The following is a 22,861-nucleotide window of genomic DNA, read 5'->3' as shown; positions in this document are numbered from 1 at the left end:
GTAATCTCAGTAGTATTCCGTCAGTCAATGGAACTCAGTTAACTCAGTCCAGTCAATTCAGTTAATCATGTTCAGTTTCTATCCAGATGGGAGTAGAAATTAGCACCGAGCGAACCCAACGATGGGAACCCACCTATTATATGAGGGTGTGATTTTTAGAAGCAATTCTTGCATTCCAGAACTACGTAACCAGCGTAGGTCGATACATCATATCCTGTTATATGAAGTAGATGAGGTGACTTAACCTGTTATATGGAGGTTCCCACCGTTCTCACAAGAGTTACCTATTATATGAGGGTTATTCACAGATTGTCCTTACCAGTGGTGCGGTATTGACACCCTTCCAATTTGGGTTACAGATTGGACCCCAACTCAGCTAAAATGCATTATTTGGGGCATTTCAGTTAGGTGACTACTTCCCATAGTTTCAGTATAGACAGTATAGAATCAGGACTATCAGATATAGTCATTCAGTCTCAGTAATAGAACTTAGATAGTTCTACAGTATTCAGGACTGTTAGATACAGAAAACTCAGAACAGTACAGAACTCAGCTAGTTCTATCAAAACCTAGACTGTCAGATACAGTCGCTCAATATCAGTTATTTTAGTTATAAAGATATCAGTATCTTATGTTATCAATACTCAGACTCAGTAATCATGTTATCACGAACTCAGTTATAGTTATTATGTAGTCATGTATGTATTCTCATGTTCATGTCATTCAGTTAGTTAGTATAGTTCATGCATGTGAACCCTTTGCATTTAGCCTACCTCACATGCATAACAGTACATTCAAACGTACTGACGCATTTTCTCTGTGGCTTTTTATAACATAGGTTCAGAAGCACGAGCTCAAAAGCATCAGTAGCATTCCAGTCTCAGCAGTCAGAGTTAGTAGTGAGTCCTCATTCTTCGAGGGCATGACCATTACTTTATTGTCTCATTAATTAATTTATTAGTTGGAGTTAGTTAGGAACATGTCCCATTAACTCCTTATTCAGACATTTCAGTCAGTTAGAGGCTTTTCAGACTATAGCATGTTCAGACAATTTATTTCAGTTGTTTTGGGTATTTCATACCCCTCCAAATTTTATGTTTTATCAGTTATGTTATAGTTTTGAACCTTATGGCCTTATAGCCTTTATTTTCATATTTATACAGTATATTATACAGTGTTCAGGTACAGATATCAGCCATGGGTTAGTTTTTGGTCGTTTGGGGTCATGAGCACCGTGTAGCATTTTGGGTACCAGATTTGGGACGTTACAACCTTGGTATCAGAGCCAGGTTCAACAGTGTCCTAGAAAATATGAAAAGCCGCATCAATTAGAGTCTTGTGCATGGGTATGTTGTGAACCACACTTATGGAAAAGAGGCTATGAGATATTTTAGGAACAGTTTCCCCTCTTTCAGTATTCATGTAGTGCGAGTGAGCATGAGCTCAAGTTACTCTCAGTCTAATCCATTTCTCCCTCTCATTATAAAACATGCCTCCCAAAAGGACTAACAAAAAGAGAATCGGGAATCAGTCAGCACCTCCGCCCGTTCAGGCAGATTCCCTGGACGAGCATGTCTTTTATGGCAAATTTAGAATCGACTCCCTTACTTTATCTTACTCAGCAGTAGCTCAGAGCAATCAGTAGGTTGTTGTCCCACCCAGGCATATGACTCATGCCCAGCAAATTGAGGTAGGAAAGCATAGAAAGAAAGAGAGAAAATAAGAGAGTGAGAACAGGTAATTTCAACTTCACTCAACCTAAGTCAGAGAATGGAAGTTGTTCTCAGTTCCACCCAAAGTCATCTGTTCCAGTTCCTTCCTCAGCCAATGCTCCAGTTCCTAAATTCAGAGATAGGGCGCCAGGCCCTAGATCTTAGGGCAGTGTTAGCAGTACCCAAACTAATCCTTATTGTCAGACTTGCGGTAAGAACTAAGGTTGGTCCACGAAGTCAGCAAAATTGTCCTTCAGCTCAGTTCGGTTTCCCAAATCAGCAGGGTGCCACTTCCAGTGCTACTAGTGGGAAATGCCCAAACAGACTCAATGCTCTTCATTCCCAACAGGATTAGGAAAATTCTCCTGATGTGGTCACTGGTACGTTAAAGATCCTTCATTTGCATGTTTATGCTTTGCTAGATACAGGAGCTTCTTTGTCTTTTGTTACTCCTTATATATAGCAGTTGATTTCAGAGTCAGTCCTGAAATTCTAACAGAGCCCTTCTCAGTCTTCACCCCAGTGGGTAAATTCATCATAGCCGACGGGTATACAGGAACTGTCCGGTGATAGAATCTCAGAAGGTCACTTCAGCAGACTTAGTCAAATTAGAGATGAATAATTTTGATGTCATTCTCGGCATGGAGTGGCTTTATTCCTGCCATGCCACAGTCGACTGCAGAAATAGAGTTGTCCAGTTTCAGTTCTGAATAGACCTGTCCTTGAGTGGAAGGGTAGTATTTCAGCATTCAGACGTCAGCTTGTTTCCAACTTACGGGCTAGGAAAATGATATCTAAGGGATGAGTCTATTATCTTGTTTGAGTTAAGGACTCTAGTTCTGAAACTCCCAGTCTTGAGTTAGTTCTAGTTGAGAGTGAATATTCAGATGTCTTTCCTGAAGATCTTCTCGAAGTTCCTCCTGAAAGGCAAATAGACTGCGGCATTGACCTTCTACAAAATACTTAGACTATATCTATTCCGCCATACAAAATGGCATCAGCAGAACTCAGCAAATGTGATATTCCAAAAATAGCTTTCAGAACTCGGTATGGTCATTTTGAATTCTTAATCATGTCCTTTGGTCTTACCAATGCCTCAACAACTTTCATAAACTCAATAAACTATGTATTCAACCAGTACTTGGACATGTTCGTCATGATCTTCATATTTGACATTCTTGTCTACTCCCGCAGTGAGCGTGATCATGCAGACCATCTCAAAAAAGTGTTACAGACCCTTAAAACCCATCAGTTATCATGATATCTATTCATGTCCTACATGTCAGCTCTATGATCATCGCTTATATTTGTGCACGTTAGTGAGAATTATGTAAGCTCACAGTTCCTAGTATAAGAAGTTCCAGTTCACTCCATATTACGAATCATATCCCATGAGTATAGAGACTTCATCCCTAAGTAATGCAGCTCATGACTCATGCACTCATGTCATGCTTTACAGTATCCTCAGCCCACATGACTCATGCTCCACTTCGAATGATCAACCAAACTCAGATTATGTCACGTATACCCTCAGTTTAGATCCCTCGGTGAAATCTATGGTGTTGATGCTCTATCCCTCAGGCCTCAGTTACAGCGTCAGTTCAGTAATCAATATTCAGTAAAGGACTTAGATAGTCCTGCAGAACCATGGCTTCCAGCTATCAGTTACTTAGCCATCAGAATTCAGTATCAGTCTAAACCTCAGCTATCGATATTCGGCTATAAGAACCCAGTATTTAGTTCCAATATGAGTCCAGTTGCAGTCTTAGTTATAGTGTCAACTCCAATTCAGTAATTAGATCAGAAACTCAGTCCAGATCTAGGTTTGCTTGAACATAGCATACGGTTAACTATTCAGTTAGTAGTATTTCAGTACCTCAGTTTACAGAATGTTTCCGAATTATGTTATATGCTTGGTCTTGCATCCTTAAGATAATATAGTTTTCACTCATTCATGCTCAGTTATCTCATGTTACCCAGTCAATCATTACCTTCTACGCATAATGCTCTATATTTCCAGTCCAGTTATATAGACTAATTATAGTTTAGTCTTACATGCCCAGTATTCAGCTATCATCCATACAGTTAATCAGATAAGTTAGTATGTTTATGCATTCGTGCTTAGCACCCATATGAATATTTTTAGTAGTCTCAAATAATGTATTGTACTAAGGCAGAGAGTATAGTCGAAGGAGTATTCGAGGGATATGTCTAAGCTTGAAAATTTTAGATGCAGTGCATAAGGCTTAGTCACTCTATTTTAGATGATGTTTCATAGGCATTCCCTTGTAATACAAGAATCCTAGCCATGTGGTGATCCCTTATTCAGATGTCCTGCTCAGACCAGGCCAGGATTTCCTTTCTCCTTACAGTCACTAGAACACTATAGAAAAAGTTTCATAGAAATACTCCAGTCGAGTATAACTTTTCAGTATGAGTTAGTCCACAGAGCCATCGATTCAATTTAGCAGTCAGATAACAATTTTGTATTGTGTGGCTTCCCATTTTCTTTCTATCTAGTCACACTATCCGAAGTCTCATGAATGTAACTATTCAAAGATGGATCAACCAGGTAGTTGCGTGTCCAGCTCAATTCATGTATCATGCCTAAGTTTCAGAATCCAGATATTCAGTCACGATTCAATTCGTAGTTGCCTTGTCCCAGTATTCTTCAAGGGACATAATGTCCCAAGAGGGAGATCTACTATAATCCCCCAAACTTTCATGACATAAACATACCACTCTCTCTTCACGTAACGAACCCATTTTGGAGTAGTGGGTACCCATAGGTTGACCCTCTATCTCCAATCTCATCCGTAAGCCATGTACTCAATGGCTCAGTTCAGTTTGCGATAGTCAGTCCATGTCACATGTTACAAACTTAGTCATGTTCTCATATTTCTGTTCATGCGTGTTCAGTAAAGGATCTCGAGTTGAGATCAAAATTAAGTATTTTGAAAATCTCTCCCATGAAGGGAGAAGAGATTCGGCAAAAAGGGAAAACTCAGTCCCCGATATATCGGTCCCTTCAAAATTCTCAGTCGCTTAGGCAAAGTAGCTTATGAACTCGAATTGCCTTCAGATATAGCTTCAGTTCATCAAGTCTTTCATGTCCCCTTGCTAAAGAAGCGCATAGGTGATCCAGGAATTGTAGTCCTTGTTGAGGGAGTTACTTGGGAAGAACAAGCAGACATGCGTACAAGTATCCTTACCTCTTCTCCGCCTCTTCTCCGCTAACTCAGGTCTAGCTCAAGGTAACAGTCTCCTTAAAGCTTACTCAGTTTCATGTTCAGAATTCCATTACAACTTGGTAAAAAATGCCATTGCATATCCAGCCATGCATTCACATGTCAGTTCAGTTATATAATCATGCATCATACATGCATTCTCATTGTAAAAATCTTAGTTCATCAAAACACTCAGTCATGCATTCATGAATCAGTTACACATGCATCAGATATGCATGTTCGGTATGATATATTCAGTTATCAGTCTGTCAGTCATGAGATCATGTTCCAGTTGTTCATGTTCAGTATGTACGTTAGTTTATCTTCTCTCCTCTCACTCAGTCTCATTCGAGGATGAATATTCTCATGGAGGAGATATTGTAATACCCCGTACTTCTACCTAGCTTGAAATCATCCCAAGAATATTAGAAACTTACTTTGAAATATGAATCCATCTTGCACATGTGGAATTTTTAAGATTTTCACTTTTTGTAAAGTGGAAAATTGAATTAACTTTCCAACGATACCAATTTCGTCCAAATCCGGAATAGGAGTAAAACGTTATGGATGTTTTACCGAGAGTTGTCAAAACTGCCCAGGTGCGATGGGCAGGTTGAAGGACCGTTTATCTAGCGACGGATCGTACGACGGATAGGTTGATGGACCGTCGAACTTGCGACGGACAGTCGCCTAAGCCGTCGCTACTAAGGCAGTAAGTCCCTATTCTGGCCCAGGTGCGACGGTCAGAACGACGGACCGTTGAGCCAGCAACAGACCATCGCACGAGCTGTCGCAGATCCCATTCAGCAATTTAAAGTCATTTTTAAAAAGGTATTTGGATTTTTTTCCTTCTGTTTTAACCCCTAATTATACCAGGCCATAGCCCATAACTTTATTATTCATCTATAACATCAAATTAAGATTTCTCTCAAAGATCAATCCTCAAGAACAAGAAACCCTAGATGCTTAATTCCAAGTCAAGAATTTAAGTTTTCCTCCATCAATATTCAAGAAATCATCCATCCAGGTATGTCATGTGTTGATTCATAGGTCCCTTTCACCCATAAAGCTCAAAAATCTCTTTTCAAAATCTAAGATTTGTGTATTTATCACTGTTCATGATTTAAATTGAATTGAAATTCATGCTCATGATGTTGTGGGATTTTGATTCATGTTTGAAATTACATATTCCAATGATTAACCCTAGGATGTGGTGATTTGCATAGTAATCATGACAAACCCTTAAATTTACACGTTGATTGATGTATCCATGATTATTAGATGTGTTGATTATTGTATAACCAAAGCATGCTCCCCATGTGTTCGATTAAATGTCTATGTAAAGGAAAAGTGTCATACTAGTATGATAATATGAAATCCCCATTTATATACAAGTTTATGCATGTAAGTGTTTGATGAAATGTCTTAGTCTATGAGTTATGGATATATGTGTGGGCATTGTGGTGCTTTAGAACTTGTACTTCATGAATTCTCCAACTTATTGTATTATGGATTGTGATGTTGGTCATGTATTCAAGAAAGTCATGCTTTGTCAATTTCATGCTATCGATACCTGGGGATACTTGTACCCAAAAAAATTTCATTGTGTGCTTAGAATCAATTTCATATTTTCAAGATACTCTCAGTCGAGCCATGTTCATAGAAACTCAGTCAGTCATGCGACTCAATAAAACTTAGTAATCTCAGAAAGCTTAGAAATTCAGTAATCTCCGTAGTATTTCGTCAGTCAACGAAACTCAGTTAACTAAGTTAAGTCAGTTCAGTTAATCATGTTCAGTCTCTATTCAGATGGGAGTAGAAATTAGCACCGAGCAAACCCAAGGATGGGAACCCACCTGTTATATGAGGGTGTGATTCTTAGAAGCAATCCTTGCGTTTCAAAACTACGTAGCCAACGTAGGTTGAGACATCATAGCCTGTTATATGAGGGTAGATAAGGTGGCTTAACCTGTTATATGAGGTTCCCACCGTTCTCACTAGAGTTACCTGTTATATGAGGGTTACTCACAAATTGTCCTTACCAGTGGCGCGGAATTGACACCCTTCCAATTGGGGTTACAGATTGGACCCCAACTCAGCTATAATGCATTATTTGGGGCATGTCGATTAGATGACTACTTCTCACAGTTTCAGTACAGAATAAGGACTGTTAGATACAGTCATTCAGTCTCAGTAATAGAACTCAGATAGTTCTACAGGATTCAAGACTGTAGATACAGTCAACTCAATATAGTACAAAACTCAGTTAGTTCCATCAAAACCTAGACTGTCAGATACAATCGCTTAGTATCAATTATTTCAGTTATACAGATATCAGTATCTCATGTTATCAGTACTCTGACTTAGTAATCATGTTATCACGATCTCAATTATAGTTATTATGTAGTCATGCATGTATTCTCACGTTCATATTATTTAGTAAGTAAGTATAGTTCATGCATGTGAACCCTTTGCATTCAGCCTACCTCACATGCATACCAGTACATTCAAACGTACTGACGCATTTGCACTATGGTGTTTTATACCAAAGTTTCAGAAGAACAAGTCCCAGAGCATCATTAGGATTCCAGTTTCAGCAGTGAGTCCTCATCCTTCGAGGACATGACCATTACTTTGTGATCTCATTAATTAATTTATTTCAATAGTTGGAGTTAGTTGGGGACATGTCCCATCAACTCCTTATTCAGACAGTTCAGTTAGTTAGAGGCTTTTCACACTAGCATGTTCAGATAGTTATTTAAGTTATTTTGGGTATTTCATACCCCTTCAGATGTTATGTTTTATCAGCTATATTACAGTTTTGAACCTTATGGCCTTACAACCTTTATTTCCACATTTATACAGTATATTATGTAGTGTTCAGGTACAGATATCAGTCATGGGTTAGCTTGTGGTCCTTTGGGGTCATGAGCACCGTGTAGCATTTTGGGTACCAGATTCAGAGCGTTACAAGTTATTTCTAGAGTCATATATGAAAGATTAATTAAATTTCTTCCTAAAATAATCTCTATGAATCAATCAAGATTCATGAAAGGTAGATCATTGCACAGAATATTATACTTGCTCAGAAAATCATCAAAGATATTAATAAAAGAAACAAGCATCATAATGTAGTGGTCAAACTAAATATGGCAATAACGTATGACAGGGTATCTTGGATTTATCTTACTAAGGTGATGAGGAAGTTTGATTTTGGGGAGAGAATGATAGATATGATTTGGAGATTAGTGTCCAATAACTGGTACTCAATACTAGATAGTGGACAATCTCATGGATTCTTTGCTTCAAGTAGAGGATTGAAACAGGGTGGCCTTCTATCCTCAACCCTTTTCATTATTGCTATAGAAGTCCTAGCTAAAGGACTGAATAATCTTCTTAAAGATAGAGAGTTTATAGGTTTCAGTCTACCTAATTGAGTGAACAGATTAATCACGTGTTATATACAGATGATACAATTTTATTTTGCTCTGAGCATATGAAGTCAATCAAAAAAATAATAGTGATATTAAGGAGATATGAGGAAGTATCAGGGCAGTAGATAAAATTGAATAAAAGTTTCTTATATTTGAATGAGAAGACTCCAATCAAAATTGGACAGAGGCTGAGAAGAGGCTGAGAAGAATCACAGGGATAGGACAACAATCTTTTCCATTCACATATTTGGGATGTCTCATTCTCTATGTGAGAAAAAAGAAAGCTCACTTTGAAGGACTTATAGAAAAAAATAATGGGAAGGATGATGATGTGGTAGAACAAGTTACTTTCATATGGAGGAAGGTACACTCTAATTTCTCATATACTGCAATCAATGCCTATCCACGTAATGTCTGCAGTGAATCCACCAAAATGAGTAATTGATCAAATTCACAAAATTATGGCAAAATTCTTTTGGAGAAACACTGGTGGAGCATAAAGCAAACAATGGGTGGCATGAGAGAAGGTGTGTTTACCAAGAAAAAAAGGGGGAGTTGGCTTCAGATCACTACATCATGTAGCAGATGCTTTATTTGTAAGATTATGGTGAAATTTTAAGACTTATACAAACTCTTTATGGAGTGAATTCATGTGGAACAAGCATTGTAAGAAGTGGTATCCACTACTGGCACAGGGCACAAAGACATCACATGTATGGAGGAAGATGTACAGATGAGAGAAGAAATAAAACACAACATATGGTGGCAAATTAAGAGTGAGAATACAAGCTTTTGGTTTGACAATTAGACAGAAATAAGAGCTTTATACTATGTATAGGAGAATAATAAAGGTGAGTAGGAAATTAAAGTAAAAGAGTTTATTAACGAAAACAGATGGAACATAGAAAAGTTGCAGCAAGTACTATTAGAGAAAATGGTGAAGCACAATATCAATAATGTTTGTCCTAATATTCTAGAAGAGATAAGAGGATAGATCATGGTAGATGGGAACCCCTAATAGTAAATTTTCAGTTAAACCAGCATGGGAGTATGTCAAGAATAAAAGAGAAGTTAAATAAATTTATGAGTACATTTGAAAGAAGGGCCTTCCTTTCGAGATCATTTTTTCCAATGAAAAGTGTGGAAAGGAAGAATAGCAACTGATGATAATCTAAAAAGAATAAGAATTAAGTTGGTTTCCAAGTGCTGGTGTTGTACCGAGGCTAAGGAGGAGACAATGACACACCTTTTTCTAACAGCTCTTATCTCTACTAAGCTATAAAAGAAGTTTGCTACTTGTGTAGGTTTAAACATAGAAGGAATGTAGCTAAATCAACTTATTAAGGAGTGGTGGAGCATGGAAGCAAGCTGCAAACTAAAAAAAGTTTACAAAGGTATACCAGCACTAATTTTGTGAGAGCTGTGGAAGAGAAAAAACACCAGAAAACATGGAGGAGATACTACCCTAACTTTGATGGTGCAACACATTCAAACACATATACTTCTATGATGAAAGTAATATACCCATAGTTCAAAGTACAATCAATGGAATGGAGGGAGCTGATCAGATTCTTGGGAAGTTACAAGCATGTACTTCACAACAATGTGGTGAGGTGGGAGCTACCAGGTATAGGAAGTTTCATGTGTAATACGGATGGAGATAGCAAAGAAAACCCTGGAGTCATTTCTTATGGCTTTAATCTTAGAGATCACAAAGGGGATTTAGTTCATGCTAAGACAGGGGTAATAGGCATAGTCACAAATATGACAACTGAAGATAAAGCAATCCTAGAAGTCTTAAGATATTGCTCTAGCCAAAGAATACGGATAGTTGTCATTGAAACAGACTTTTGGGTAATAATAAATATCATAAAAGAAGTCTGGAAAATGCCTTGGAAAATAGTAAAAATGGTTGAAGAAATTAAAAGGGGGGTAGAAAAGCAGAGGGTTACATTCCAACACATATTTAGGAAAGAAAATCAACTAGCAGATTATATTATTAACCGAGCAGAACACACAAATAATATGATGGAATTTAACTCATTCACAGATATGTCAGGGGAAGGAAGATGGATCTTAAACACAGATAAATTTCAACAACAACAACAACAACAACAAACCCAGTGTATTCCCACTTAGTGGGGTCTGGAGGGGGTAAGATGTACGCAGTCCATACCTCTACCTCTGATGAAGTAGAAAGGCTGTTTCCGAAAGACCCCCGGCTCAAGTCACGAGATATCACACAAACACATAGTACAGCACAGAAGCAGATGACATAACATAGATACGGCACCCATAAGGAATATAAAACAGAGTAAAGCAGGAATGCAGGAATATAAAGCAGAGGAAAGCACACAGATTCGTAATAAACATGGAACACGGAACACGAAACACTGAATACGGAATCATAACAGGAATACACCCCCACCAATTAATTCCCTACACTAGCGACCCGAACTGGCCCTAATCCTCTGCCGTAATTCGCATCTTCCAGACCTTCATATCTAGGGTCATGTCCTCGGTGAGCTGTAACTGTTCCATGTCCCGCCTAATCACCTCACCCCAGTACTTCTTCGGTCTACCCCTTCCCCGTCTAAAACCATCCAACGCTAGCCTCTCACACCTACGGACTGGGGCATCCATGCCCCTCCTCTTCACGTGTCCGAACCATCTCAATCGTGCTTCCCGCATCTTACACTCCACTGAAGTCACACCAACCTTCTCCCGGATAGTCTCATTCCGAACTCTATCCCCTCTAGTCAGCCCACACATCCAGCGCAACATCCGCATTTCTGCCACCTTCATTTTTTGGATGTGGGAGTTCTTAACTGGCCAACACTCCGCTCCATACAGCAAGGCCGGACGGACTACCACCCTATAGAATTTGCCTTTAAGCTTAGGCGGCACCTTCTTATCACACAGCACCCCCGATGCGAGTTTCCACTTCATCCATCCCGCCCCAATACGGTGCGAGACATCCTCGTCAATCTCACCGTTACTCTGGATCACGGATCCGAGATACTTGAACTTATCCCTCTTCCCTACCTCCTGTGCTTCTAGCGTCACTCCTACCTCATTCTCCCGCCTCACGTCATTAAACTTACATTCCACATACTCTGTCTTGGTTCTGCTCACCCTGAACCCTTTAGACTCCAGAGTTTGCCTCCACAACTCTAATTTGTCATTCACACCCCCTCGAGTCTCATCTATCAGGACTACATCGTCTGCAAAAAGCATACACCACGGCACCTCCCCTTGGATGCGTCGCGTCAACACATCCATTACTAACGCAAACAAAAAGGGACTAAGAGTAGATCCCTGATGCAATCCTGTCAGGACAGTGAAATGCTCTGAGTCTCCTCCCGCCGTCCTCACCTGTGTTAAACACAAATAAATTTCAAATATCGATAATTAAAATAAGCAAAAGGAAAATAAAGGCACCAGCATGAGATTATAGTGGAAGCAGAGTCACATAATTGAAAGAGCTACGAGGAACATGCATAAGGAAAGCAACACAAATATTAACATAAGAGTATGCCCGATTCACAGGGACATAAAGGCAGCTATACAAGTTTTGCTAAACTATGTTAGCACACAAAATTTTTTACCAAAACAAATGGGGTGGGTGTCAAATCTGACTTATTTCATTGAAGGTTAGCTACATTTCCTATCTTGTACAGGCGAAGGGTAGTCCATTCCATGATACGGCTAGCAAAGGTACACGAAAAGGTTGTTAGGGTTATAAGGCTACGAAAATGAGGGATGAAGAAAGGAGTCATGCGGTACTTATAGATGGGAGAGTTGTGGACTCCGGACGACTACCTCCTTCAAATCCAATCTGAGGTGGACAAACTCCAAACACCTTATCAAGAGGAAACTATTAGCCAAGTAAGGAAAAAAAGGAATAGAAAAAGGAGAACACAACGATTACCTTGGCACAGTGAAGATCCTTGTGTGAGAATGATGAACATAGGGGTTTGTTGATGACCCAAAGAAGGAGCAAACGAAAGTGGCGATTCAGGTGGAAGTAAACGAAAAATATCTTGGGATTAGTGAAGACAATGGAAAGGCAGAGAGGTAAATGGAAAGTGTACTCCATAAACTATTATAAGCTTTGGAGTAGAGGTCAAAAATTAGATGGGCCGGACCAATCATTTTACAAATGTTGTATTTTTTGCTTTTACTTTCATTTTTTCTATTATTGGATTAGGCCTATGGCCAGACTGATTTCCTTTTGGAATGAATAAAAGGCTTAACAACCGCAAAAATATTAATTGAAAAACTAAATAATTGAATTGAAATAACTATTTTTAGATAACTATGAGAAGATATACATTTTTATTAATAAGATTAATTTAGTAAAATACATTTGTAATTAAAGTTTTCTAAGGGGTTTCTAGGATAACAAGGGTTAAATAAAATGAAATTGGAGGAGTAATGATTAGTATGAGTATTTTACCGCAATACACATGTTAATTGATTTTAGTCGTAGCTCTTAAAAATGATTTGGAGAACAATTAAGTAGCTAATCATAAGGATAAAATATGAAAAAGTTATATTTTTCTTTTGATGAAAATTAAAGGAAGAAATTAAAAATAACCTTATAACTACACCATGTATTAACAACCATTCACAGACCCCAATTTCCTATTAGGTCACCCAAACATGTCAAAATGTGTAAAAACATCAAAGCACACACAAATTTAATTTGCAGGTGACTTTTCAAACAAATCCTTAAGAATTTTCTTAAGAAATTAAGATGATTCGTCAACATCTTATACAGTTGTTATGTTATAAAATTCCTTCGTAATAATTACTCCCTTGTCCCATTTTATGTGGTTTAATTTGACTGGGCATGAAGTTTAAGAAATAAGGTTTGGCTTGATAATGTTTACCATATTATTCTTTGCTATTAAAAATGTACTTGTACTAATTTTATTTAAAAAATAAAAGGTAACGTGTTTACTTTTTAATTAAGTGGGACCAACAAAGGTAAAAGAGTAATTGTGTCTTTAAAAAATTTTCAAATAAGAAAATGTGACATTCTTTTTTAGACAAATAAAGAAAAATAAGTCACATAAAATAAAATAAAATAGAAGAAGTAATATTTTTTTTTGTTTGGTAATATGCTTAGGTATGAGTTCAAGCTTGTAAATAAAGAAATTGTTAGAAGAGAGCATTTTCCTCTTAAATAAATTATAGATGCTGCGAATTTTGATTAATCAGGTTAGTGAATTTTGAAAACTAAATAGCTAAGGCAAAAATGAAAAAGTCACATGAGTGAGATAGGTTCTTGATAATCCCTTGTAATTATTCTTATTATATATTTTCTTACTGTTATTCAACAAGATCATGATACATATAGCCTTGAATCGTACAAAGGCATTAGATAATATTTTTTATTTCGACACAAAATTTAGCTTTGTAATCCCTCCAAAGTTGATCAACAGTCTTTCCCAGCAAGTCAACAAAGAACTGATCACTATAACCGGTTCTCATTTTCTTGTTTAGTTGTGCCACGAATCCACTTCTCAAGCTGTTACAATAATCGAGAAATCAAGCGGTCACATCGTAGCCCTGATCCCATCGGTCACCCTGCCCTGGTTTCACCCAATGATTAGGTGCATAGCCAGCTTTGAGTCTCACATAATCCGCAATTCCTTCAATTAATCCTCCAGGAGCCCGTCCATTTTTGTTCCATTGCCAAATGTGAGTGCTCTCGTGGTATAATACTCCAGTGATCTCTCTCTTGACATTACCTGAGTAACCTTGAATGTGCCTACAAAACACAAATTTAATATAAACCAATTATATAAGGGGCATAGTGTATTTAATATCGTGATATGTATTCACTACTTATTTATTGAATCAATGTATACTCACCTAGCGCTAACATGAATTTCATTGTTGCTAGCGTAAGCTACTCCATCCATGTCATCGACAAACATGCTAACTTTTTGCACGTTTTTTCGGTCAGCTGGAGAGTTCTGCTGGAAGATCTTCCATATGAAGGAAGTGGCAGCTGCCATTGTTTGCTTGCTATATTGGGCACCAATGTCTCGATTGAAACGGGCACCACCAGGGGTGTTCGCGGCCCTGTTGGTGACCGTGTAATCGACTGCATTAATATTTTGGGTGAATATTACAAGGATAATTAGCAAAGAAGTAAGGAAGGAAATCATGTTAGCATATCTTTGTTCAAAGTTTAGTACTGATACGTTCTCTAAGAGGACAATCACTTATATAAGTTTTTCCACGTACGTAAAATAGTGATGAATATTGACAATTTTTTATTTAACAAAAAAGACCAAGTCAATTGAGCGTGATAAGATGTTTTTCCTTATTCAATTAATTAGTTTCTTCCCTGTTTTAGCAACCTCTTGTTTTCATAAGATATTTTTTTATATACTACACTTTCTAATGTTTATGTTTTTGCTACAATCATTAATTAAAGAAATTGTTTAATTTATGGTATTAATCGTCGAAGGTTTATAGACTAAATTCCCCATCATCATCATATTCATGCCTCAAGATGAGCAATAACCGTTTATATGATTTTGAAGAATTCTTCAGATCATCTATTTATACAATAGAAAGAAATAATTAATATCTTTTTTATTTTTTAAAAGTGACACATATTTAGATTAATTAGTTTAACCACACGTGTCTCGCATCTCGCATGTGTAACATTTAATTATTTCAAATTAAATAATTTTATCTATTGTGAATATTTTTAATGAAGTGTAAAAATTTAAATCACTTTTCAAAGATTCTTCAAACTTTAATATAATAATGTAAACATAAAAATATATTTTAGTGTAAGCACATATATATTTTACCATTAAAAATTTAAGTAGTTGATGGATCATCACTTTTGCGTTTGTCAGAGATACATCAATTTGAACCATATTTGTGGTACGAATATTTTTTTTATTTTTACTTTAAACTTTTTTAAAATTTGATACTTCTTAAATTTTTCTTATTCTAAAACTTTTACATTGATTTCTAGATTTTTCAAATCTTTTTAATATCAATTTTGTTTGTTTAGAATTCTTAAATTAATGAAAAAATTAGTTGTCATTAATTCTGATGACTTCTAATTAGGAAAGTTTTTTACCATAAATATATTTAATTATTTTTCAACTTTTAAATATTAAGAAAAGTAGTGAAAAAACTATTTTGTCTAAAACAAACACTTTTAATGAAAGACAAAAAGTTCAAACAAAATTTTTAAGGTGCTTCATACTTTTAATATATTATAGATTATAGATATAGATTATAGATATAATTGTAGATATAGACTATAGATATAAATTATAAATTATAGATATAGATATAGATATAAATATAGATTATAGATTATAGATTATAGGTTATAGATTATAAATAGACATAAATATCGATTAGATAGAGATTATATATAGATTATAGATTATAGATTTGACTATTGAATCAATGACATTAGTCTTTTTCATTTTTTCTTATTTTTTTTAAAATGATTGTCGTTAGAAGCGGCCGATACAATAAGACATATGAAATATTCCAACTGCCGTGAGAATAATCTATTATACAACTTACCTGAAAATGCAGTTATTTTAAAAAAAAAGGAATTATTATAAATAGCAGTCCATCTAATTATTTAAATTAAAAATAGTCGACAAATATATAATATATGTATATACAATTCATGTTGAATTGTTTAATACTTGTATAAATATATATACACAATATATAACCAATGTACATTGACTAAAAATTAAATAAATAATAATCCTGGCCGGCTGTTTATATAAAGATACCATTATTCAAATGGTTATCGCAGTAGCTTCTCAAATCTAATTTCATGACCAGAACTAAGCTCAATTCAACACTCCTAGAATCAAGTCAGTACCGCGTCCATAATACAGATTAATTAGGACTTTTTTTTGATTTTTCATTCGTTGTTTGGTGCTCGTATTGGAGCTCCGACTAATTCAGTGTTAGAATTTTTGCCCTGATTTTTGTACTATATTTAAGTTTTACTTTTTCTTAGAAGGAAAATAAAAGTTACCAGAATTACTTTTACTTTTCCTGAAAGAAAAAAATATAATTCTTTTCCATATTTGGCTAACCTCTTTCTTGGAGGAAAGATTTTGGACAACTATAAATAGAAGATCCCCTTCTCATACCATAACACAATAACATCCACAATGTAGTGTTTTAAGATTTTCGTTTAGGGGGAGATTTTCTTTCTTATTAGTTTTATGTTTTTAATATTAAGTTTTATATGTAGACCAGTTGGCCAAATCATATAATAAAATTATGTCTTTAGTATTGTTTTTCGTTGTCATCTTATTTATCGTCTTATAGTTTGCAACTAATAGCTTCCTCATGATGCCCTCTCGATTTCAAACCCAACATCCAGATCGCGCATTACAGGGACCATTCTCGGAGTAGCACTCCCAACAAGACTTTTTCTATACCCAAGACTCGAATCCGAATCCTGTAATTAAGGGTGGCGCAATCCCACCACAACACAACAACCATGGTGGTGATTAATTAGGACTTGCCAAAAGAATATTTAAACAAGTTTAAGAAAGTACCGTCATTATCTGGCCAAATGGCAAAGAAGAAAAGGTAAAGTAACGATTGATTGGGTAACAATATTTTTTAAATGTGATACACTTGTTTAAAAAATATGAGAGCAGACGTCTGATATGCAGCTTATTAAATTTTTTATATCCATTTTACATATAAAAAATGTATCACAATATGCTGCAAATGAAATCAGTTCACATTATATGTATATCAAATAATGTATATCTATTGTGTACCATATGTATAACATATAATGTATATCACACAACGTATTTCTAACATTTCTCAAAGTATCATATGAATGTTGGCAATATCATATGTGCAGTAAAATGTATCACACTTACTATTGTATCACATTGTGTATATAAAAAAGGGAAAATTTCATTTATATATAAAAAAAAAAAAGTAAATAGTTTACTACAAAATTAGTCAAGGTTTTGTTTATTACTTAAAATGACTATTAGGCAATTTTCTTCCTTTTTTTTTTTCAGCAGTAACTTAAGAAAAAAATTCTTTTATTTTTTATTTATTGGTTGCTTTTTTTTAAATAGCAAAAAGGCTTTTCTTTTTGTTTTTTTCAATCTTTTTTCGTACAACTTTTATCCGGGTATCAATATTTTATAAATGATGTATAAGCATGTGTATGTGATGTACAAATAGTTTGTACTGTATATGTAATAGGGTCAAAATCATTTTCCCTCCCCAACTTTATATTAAAAATCAAACTCTCTCCTCAACTTTGAACAATAATCATACTCTCCCCTTTATTCTAATTGACTTTTTAAAATTTTTACTTTACCCTTTATCATCAACTTTTTATTCTTTTTTTTAACTTCTTTAAAATCATCATATTTTCATTTTAAAAAAAAAAATCATATAACAAATTTTTCATAAAAACATAAACATTATCTTCTAGAAAAAAAAGTAAGAAATATATAAGCTAATGATGATCTTTATGAAGTAAATTAGCATAATAAGAAAATTAGTTTTATTAGTAATAATCAAAACTATAATAGTTATTTTAACAAGTGAAAATAATAAGTACTACTAATTTTGTAAACATATTTCAATGCAGAAAATACAAACAATAAATGAAAGAGATAAGCCTCTAGTATCACCCCGAACTATGGTCAAATTTTTTACGACACACTCTAACTTCACAGGGGTCCTATTATCCCCTGAACTCAAATTTAGCGTATTTTTATCAATTTTTGTGTTGATGTGGCACCTTTATTACATAAAATGGAGTCCATATCAAATGTGTCACGCCATCTAAAACATTGACAAAAAGTATCACGTTAGCTAAAAAGATTAACAAAAATATGCTAAAATTTAGTTTAAGGGTAATAGGACCCCCGTGAAGTTGACGTGTGTCGTAGCAAATTTGTTTATAGTTTGGGGATACTATATGTTTTTCTCGAATAAAAATAAGGTCAAATTTTAAAGATTATATTTATTTATATAAATTATAAAATACGTAATACTCTATTAATGGTAATCACAACTTATTTACTGATATAGACAATAGATAATATCGTTTCTTATCACTTGATCCTTATGCTAAAAATAAATGTTTTAGTTTATCTGCTCAACTTGTGAAATCAAGATAATTGTATTATGTTTTTTTTTTCTTTACCCTTTAGTGTTAAATAACTATATCAAGTAACAGTATAGACAAATTTAAAGTTTCAAATTATCATTAATAAGGTTAATTTAGCAAAATATACCTCTAAGTAAAATTTTCTTAAGGATTGTGTTATATCAACAAAAAGTTAAGTAATACGAAACAAATTTAGTAAGAAAGTGCTAAAACACAAAAATATACGCACATGCATGTACATACATATGTATATATACACACTTAGGAGTGGGTTGTTTGGAAACAAGTTATTCCGGGATTAGTTATTACAAAATAAGTTGTACCAACATGTATGTGTGATAACTTATCTCATCACTGTGGTATAAATGGTGCGACAAATAATGCATCTAATTAAACGTAGGATAACTAATCATGAACTTTATCTTTGAATTATTATAATTATACCTCACACCAAACGACTCTTTAATACATATAATACTAAAATAACGATCTTAAAAATAATATTAAATTTTGTGATAAATTTATAAATCGTATTAATTTGTGTATAAAGTTAATAAACTTAAATAAAATGCTATAAATATCCATGTTAAAAAAATATTCATTACATATAATATAAAAAGACATTACATAAATATAGAATTAAAATTATAAGAACAAAATGGACATTGCATGGGATAAAGGGGGGAGTATGATTATTTTTCAATGTTGAGGGGGGAATTTGATTTTTTAATCAAAGTTGGGAGGTGAAAATCATTTTCACCCATATGTAATATATTGATATTGCATAAATAGTTATGTAGTGTATGTTTAATGTATTGGTATCATATAAATGGCGTATAAACATGCATATATGATGTACAAATAGTTATGTAGTGTATATGTGATATATCAATATTGTTTAAATAGTGTATAAATATGTTCAATATTATATAAATGATATATATATATGTATCGACATTTTATAAATGATTATGTATTGTATATATGATATATCAATAGTACATAAATGGTGTTTAAAACATGTATATATGATGTATAACTATGAATTTAATATATAGATATCGCCGGTTGAGTTATTATTACTAGATATATTCAAGTTCCAAAATAATTAATTATCCTAATAAAGAATGTGCAAGCAGACAAACAATGTCAATTCCCTTTCATGTGAAGTTTCTTCCTTTCCTACTACCTTTAACTTCTGCTCCAGCATCAGTATATTGGTGTTACTTGATATTTGGATAATTTCTCCTTTCCATTCAAGTACAAAAATGAATGGAAGAATTTTTTGTGAAATGTAAGTGTCATGGGTACGCAATTGGTCGATAATATATTTGAGATTGACCAGCCAATTGAGTTAGTTTGACTATATAATTTATTTATTTTTCTTAAAAAGGATCCTTGCATTCACGTTTCAAACATGTACTATGCAATTGCCTCCCATTTCATCATGACATGACACTACAGCCTGAATACACACAAAGATAAATATGTCCGGCATAAATCCAAAATGAGGATCCTCACAATATCATTACCAATAAATATATGTATGGTTAACATAAATCCCACCTTTTTTAAACATAATTATTTTCTCTCCTTCTTTTTCAATTAAAATTTATCTCTCCCAGAAATTAATTATTCTTGTATATAAATGATCGGCCATATACATAACAAGCGGTAAAAAGGGAAAAAGCATATGTTTCTTTATTATGGGACATAATTAACGCAATGTTTATTAATATTGGATTACTCAATCTCTTTAATTTCGTAGTAGCTTTTCAATTTTAAATTTGAAACAGAAAATTCAACTAAAAGGATCAAAGAAAACACAATTGTCATCGTTCAAAAGGGATTGTTTTCCGATTTCTTGCCTAACCTGTTTATCTTTTTGTTCGAAAAAAAAAACTTTAAAAAAGATGAATATTGCAATTCTGTTGAGCTATTCAGGTGAATGAAAATCCGAAATACGATACGAAGGATACGAAAGTGAAGGAATTGTTGTTGCAGAAATAATTTCTTATTTGAGGTTTATTTCGACAATTACTGTTGAATTAGACGTCGATGAATGTTGAAAGAAGATTGATGTCTGTTATGTTGTTGAAGGTAATGCATCACCGATTTTCATTAGGAATGATAATGGTGTTAAGCTATATGTTGAGTTGAAGAAGAGTCTTCCTGATTTTGTCATGTATCTGTTGTGCATAACAACGACGGATAAACGTATAGAGGATATAGAGTTCGATGGAGAAATCGGAGCTGTTGTTTATGTTGAAGGGATGAAAACGAATGTGCTTGCTCTTTCCGTTGTTGAGAATCAAAATCAATATTCACTGTATGTTTCTGAGTTCGAAGTTGAAAACTTAATCTTTGATAGCAAGAATGTTGAAGTGAAGGTGAAGCAATTGTATAACGATAAATCGATTCTTGTAGCAGCAATGACTAAATCTGCGTTAACTCATAATTTTAATTTCAGAGCTAGACATTCTGACAAAAAGAGGTATTGTTGCTAGTACTTTTATATTTTATGATTAATTTTGTTGTTAATTGCTTTTGTTTTAAGTGTGTTGTTTCAGAGCTGTATTGTGTTGTTTTAATATTATTTTCATAAACCATATACATTATATATATGTATTTGAGGTTTTTAACCATACGCATTTATTGTTATGGAACAAACTGCACAACAATCGATTCTTCTATGTCGTTATCTATGTATATGGTTGACATATATACATATATTTATTATGTATATGGTTTAACATATATTTGCATAATATGTATATATGTTATGAGTACTGTATATTATACGAGACAGTTATATTTTAGCTTTTTCTTTGGGTGAAATTTATCACATTTTGTTATATACTTTTCTGATAGAAATTGAATTTTTCAACTATGTCCTACATTGTTATAATGATGAATGTAAATGGATCCTAAAAGCATCTACATTCAAAAATCTGATGTTTGCGGAATATACATATCGATTCCGTGATAGGATACTGAAAAATATGTTGGCAACAATGGGTTTTGTAAATGAATTTACAGTCCCAAAATTAGTTCATCATAAGCGAAAACACACATCTGAAGACATTATTGAAGAAATGTCGTTTATGGTGTTGATATTAATTATATGAAGGCATGGAGAAAAAAAACGTGCTATTGAGATGCTTAGAGGTGGACTAGCTGATGAATATAAAAAAATATCGAGATACAGTCATATGCTAAATATCGTGTATCCTAATTCGCATATTAGAATGCACAAGTCAGTGGATAATGAGTTCATGTATTTGTTTATAGCCTTACATCCAGTGATAAGGGGTTTTGAGTTCTGCAGACCTGATGTAGTTTTTAATGGTGCTCATTTGAGTGGACCATATAAAGGAACTTTTCTTTCGACGAGCACATTGGATGGTGCATGTATTAGTATTTTGATTTGGTTTAGTGATATGTTAACTTAAAAAACACTATGTTCATGTTTTATGTATATGTTACTTATACATTTAGGTGGATGTATATTAATATTAATTGTCCATGATGTAGGATACATATTTCCACTTGCTTATGGGGTTGTTGATATCAAGAATGACTGCTCATAGACTTGATTTTTCCAATAGTTTAGATCCGTATTGAGGAAATTAAAAAATATGTGTATTGTATCAGATCGGAAAGAAACTATTATCAAAAGTGCAAGTATTGTGTATCATAGTGGCCTACATCTCGCATGCATTTAGCATCGTTGAATGAATGTTTGCAGCCACTTTCGTAAGAGCAAAATCAGTCCTAATGACTTATATTATTCTATGGCGAAGGCTTATAGAAAAGAGGATTTTGATCATCTTATGACAAAGGTTGGTAAGTTACACGATCCAAACCAGGGCTTAGTCGTGTTAGGTATCTTAAGTCCAACTAGGACCGAAGACCACCCTTCATACTCAGATCATTAACCACCCTACACCTCATGTCGGATGAATTTCAAACATATAAAAAGATAAAGCAATAATAATTTAAAGACATTAGATGAAATCTATAACCACAACCAAACAGTCACAACCAAGTGTCCAACCAATACCAATGTTAATGCTAACACTAATACCGACACCGCCCATGCCCATAGTAGTCCAACAAATACTCTAACTAGAATAAAAGTATATCCAATTGGTACATGCCCCTAACTATAGACAAAACCAAAACCAAAGAAATAACAATAATAAAAAGAAGTTCATACCATGAAATGGGGTCTTTCGGCATATAGAAGTTCACCACTTTAATCTGACTTGAAAGATATCCCCCAAATCTAAGTAACTAAGAAAGAGGAGT

At 34.3% G+C, this 22,861-nt stretch overlaps 1 protein-coding gene across 1 annotated transcript; it reads right to left on the bottom strand.

Moving 5' to 3' along the window:
- Positions 1-13,643: 13,643 nt before the first annotated feature.
- LOC124895751 lies at positions 13,644-14,571 on the bottom strand. The gene is made up of 2 exons (XM_047406180.1): positions 14,257-14,571; positions 13,644-14,152 (listed from the first exon to the last, which is right to left on the bottom strand). The coding sequence occupies exons 1-2, from the start codon at positions 14,553-14,555 to the stop codon at positions 13,930-13,932; spliced, it is 522 nt and encodes a 173-aa protein (XP_047262136.1). The 5' UTR covers positions 14,556-14,571; the 3' UTR covers positions 13,644-13,929.
- Between the last annotated feature and the right edge of the window lie 8,290 nt (positions 14,572-22,861).

Source organism: Capsicum annuum, unplaced genomic scaffold, assembly GCF_002878395.1.
Source record: "Capsicum annuum cultivar UCD-10X-F1 unplaced genomic scaffold, UCD10Xv1.1 ctg995, whole genome shotgun sequence".
Lineage (NCBI taxonomy): Eukaryota > Viridiplantae > Streptophyta > Magnoliopsida > Solanales > Solanaceae > Capsicum > Capsicum annuum.
This window is presented reverse-complemented; position numbering and strand designations above follow the sequence as displayed.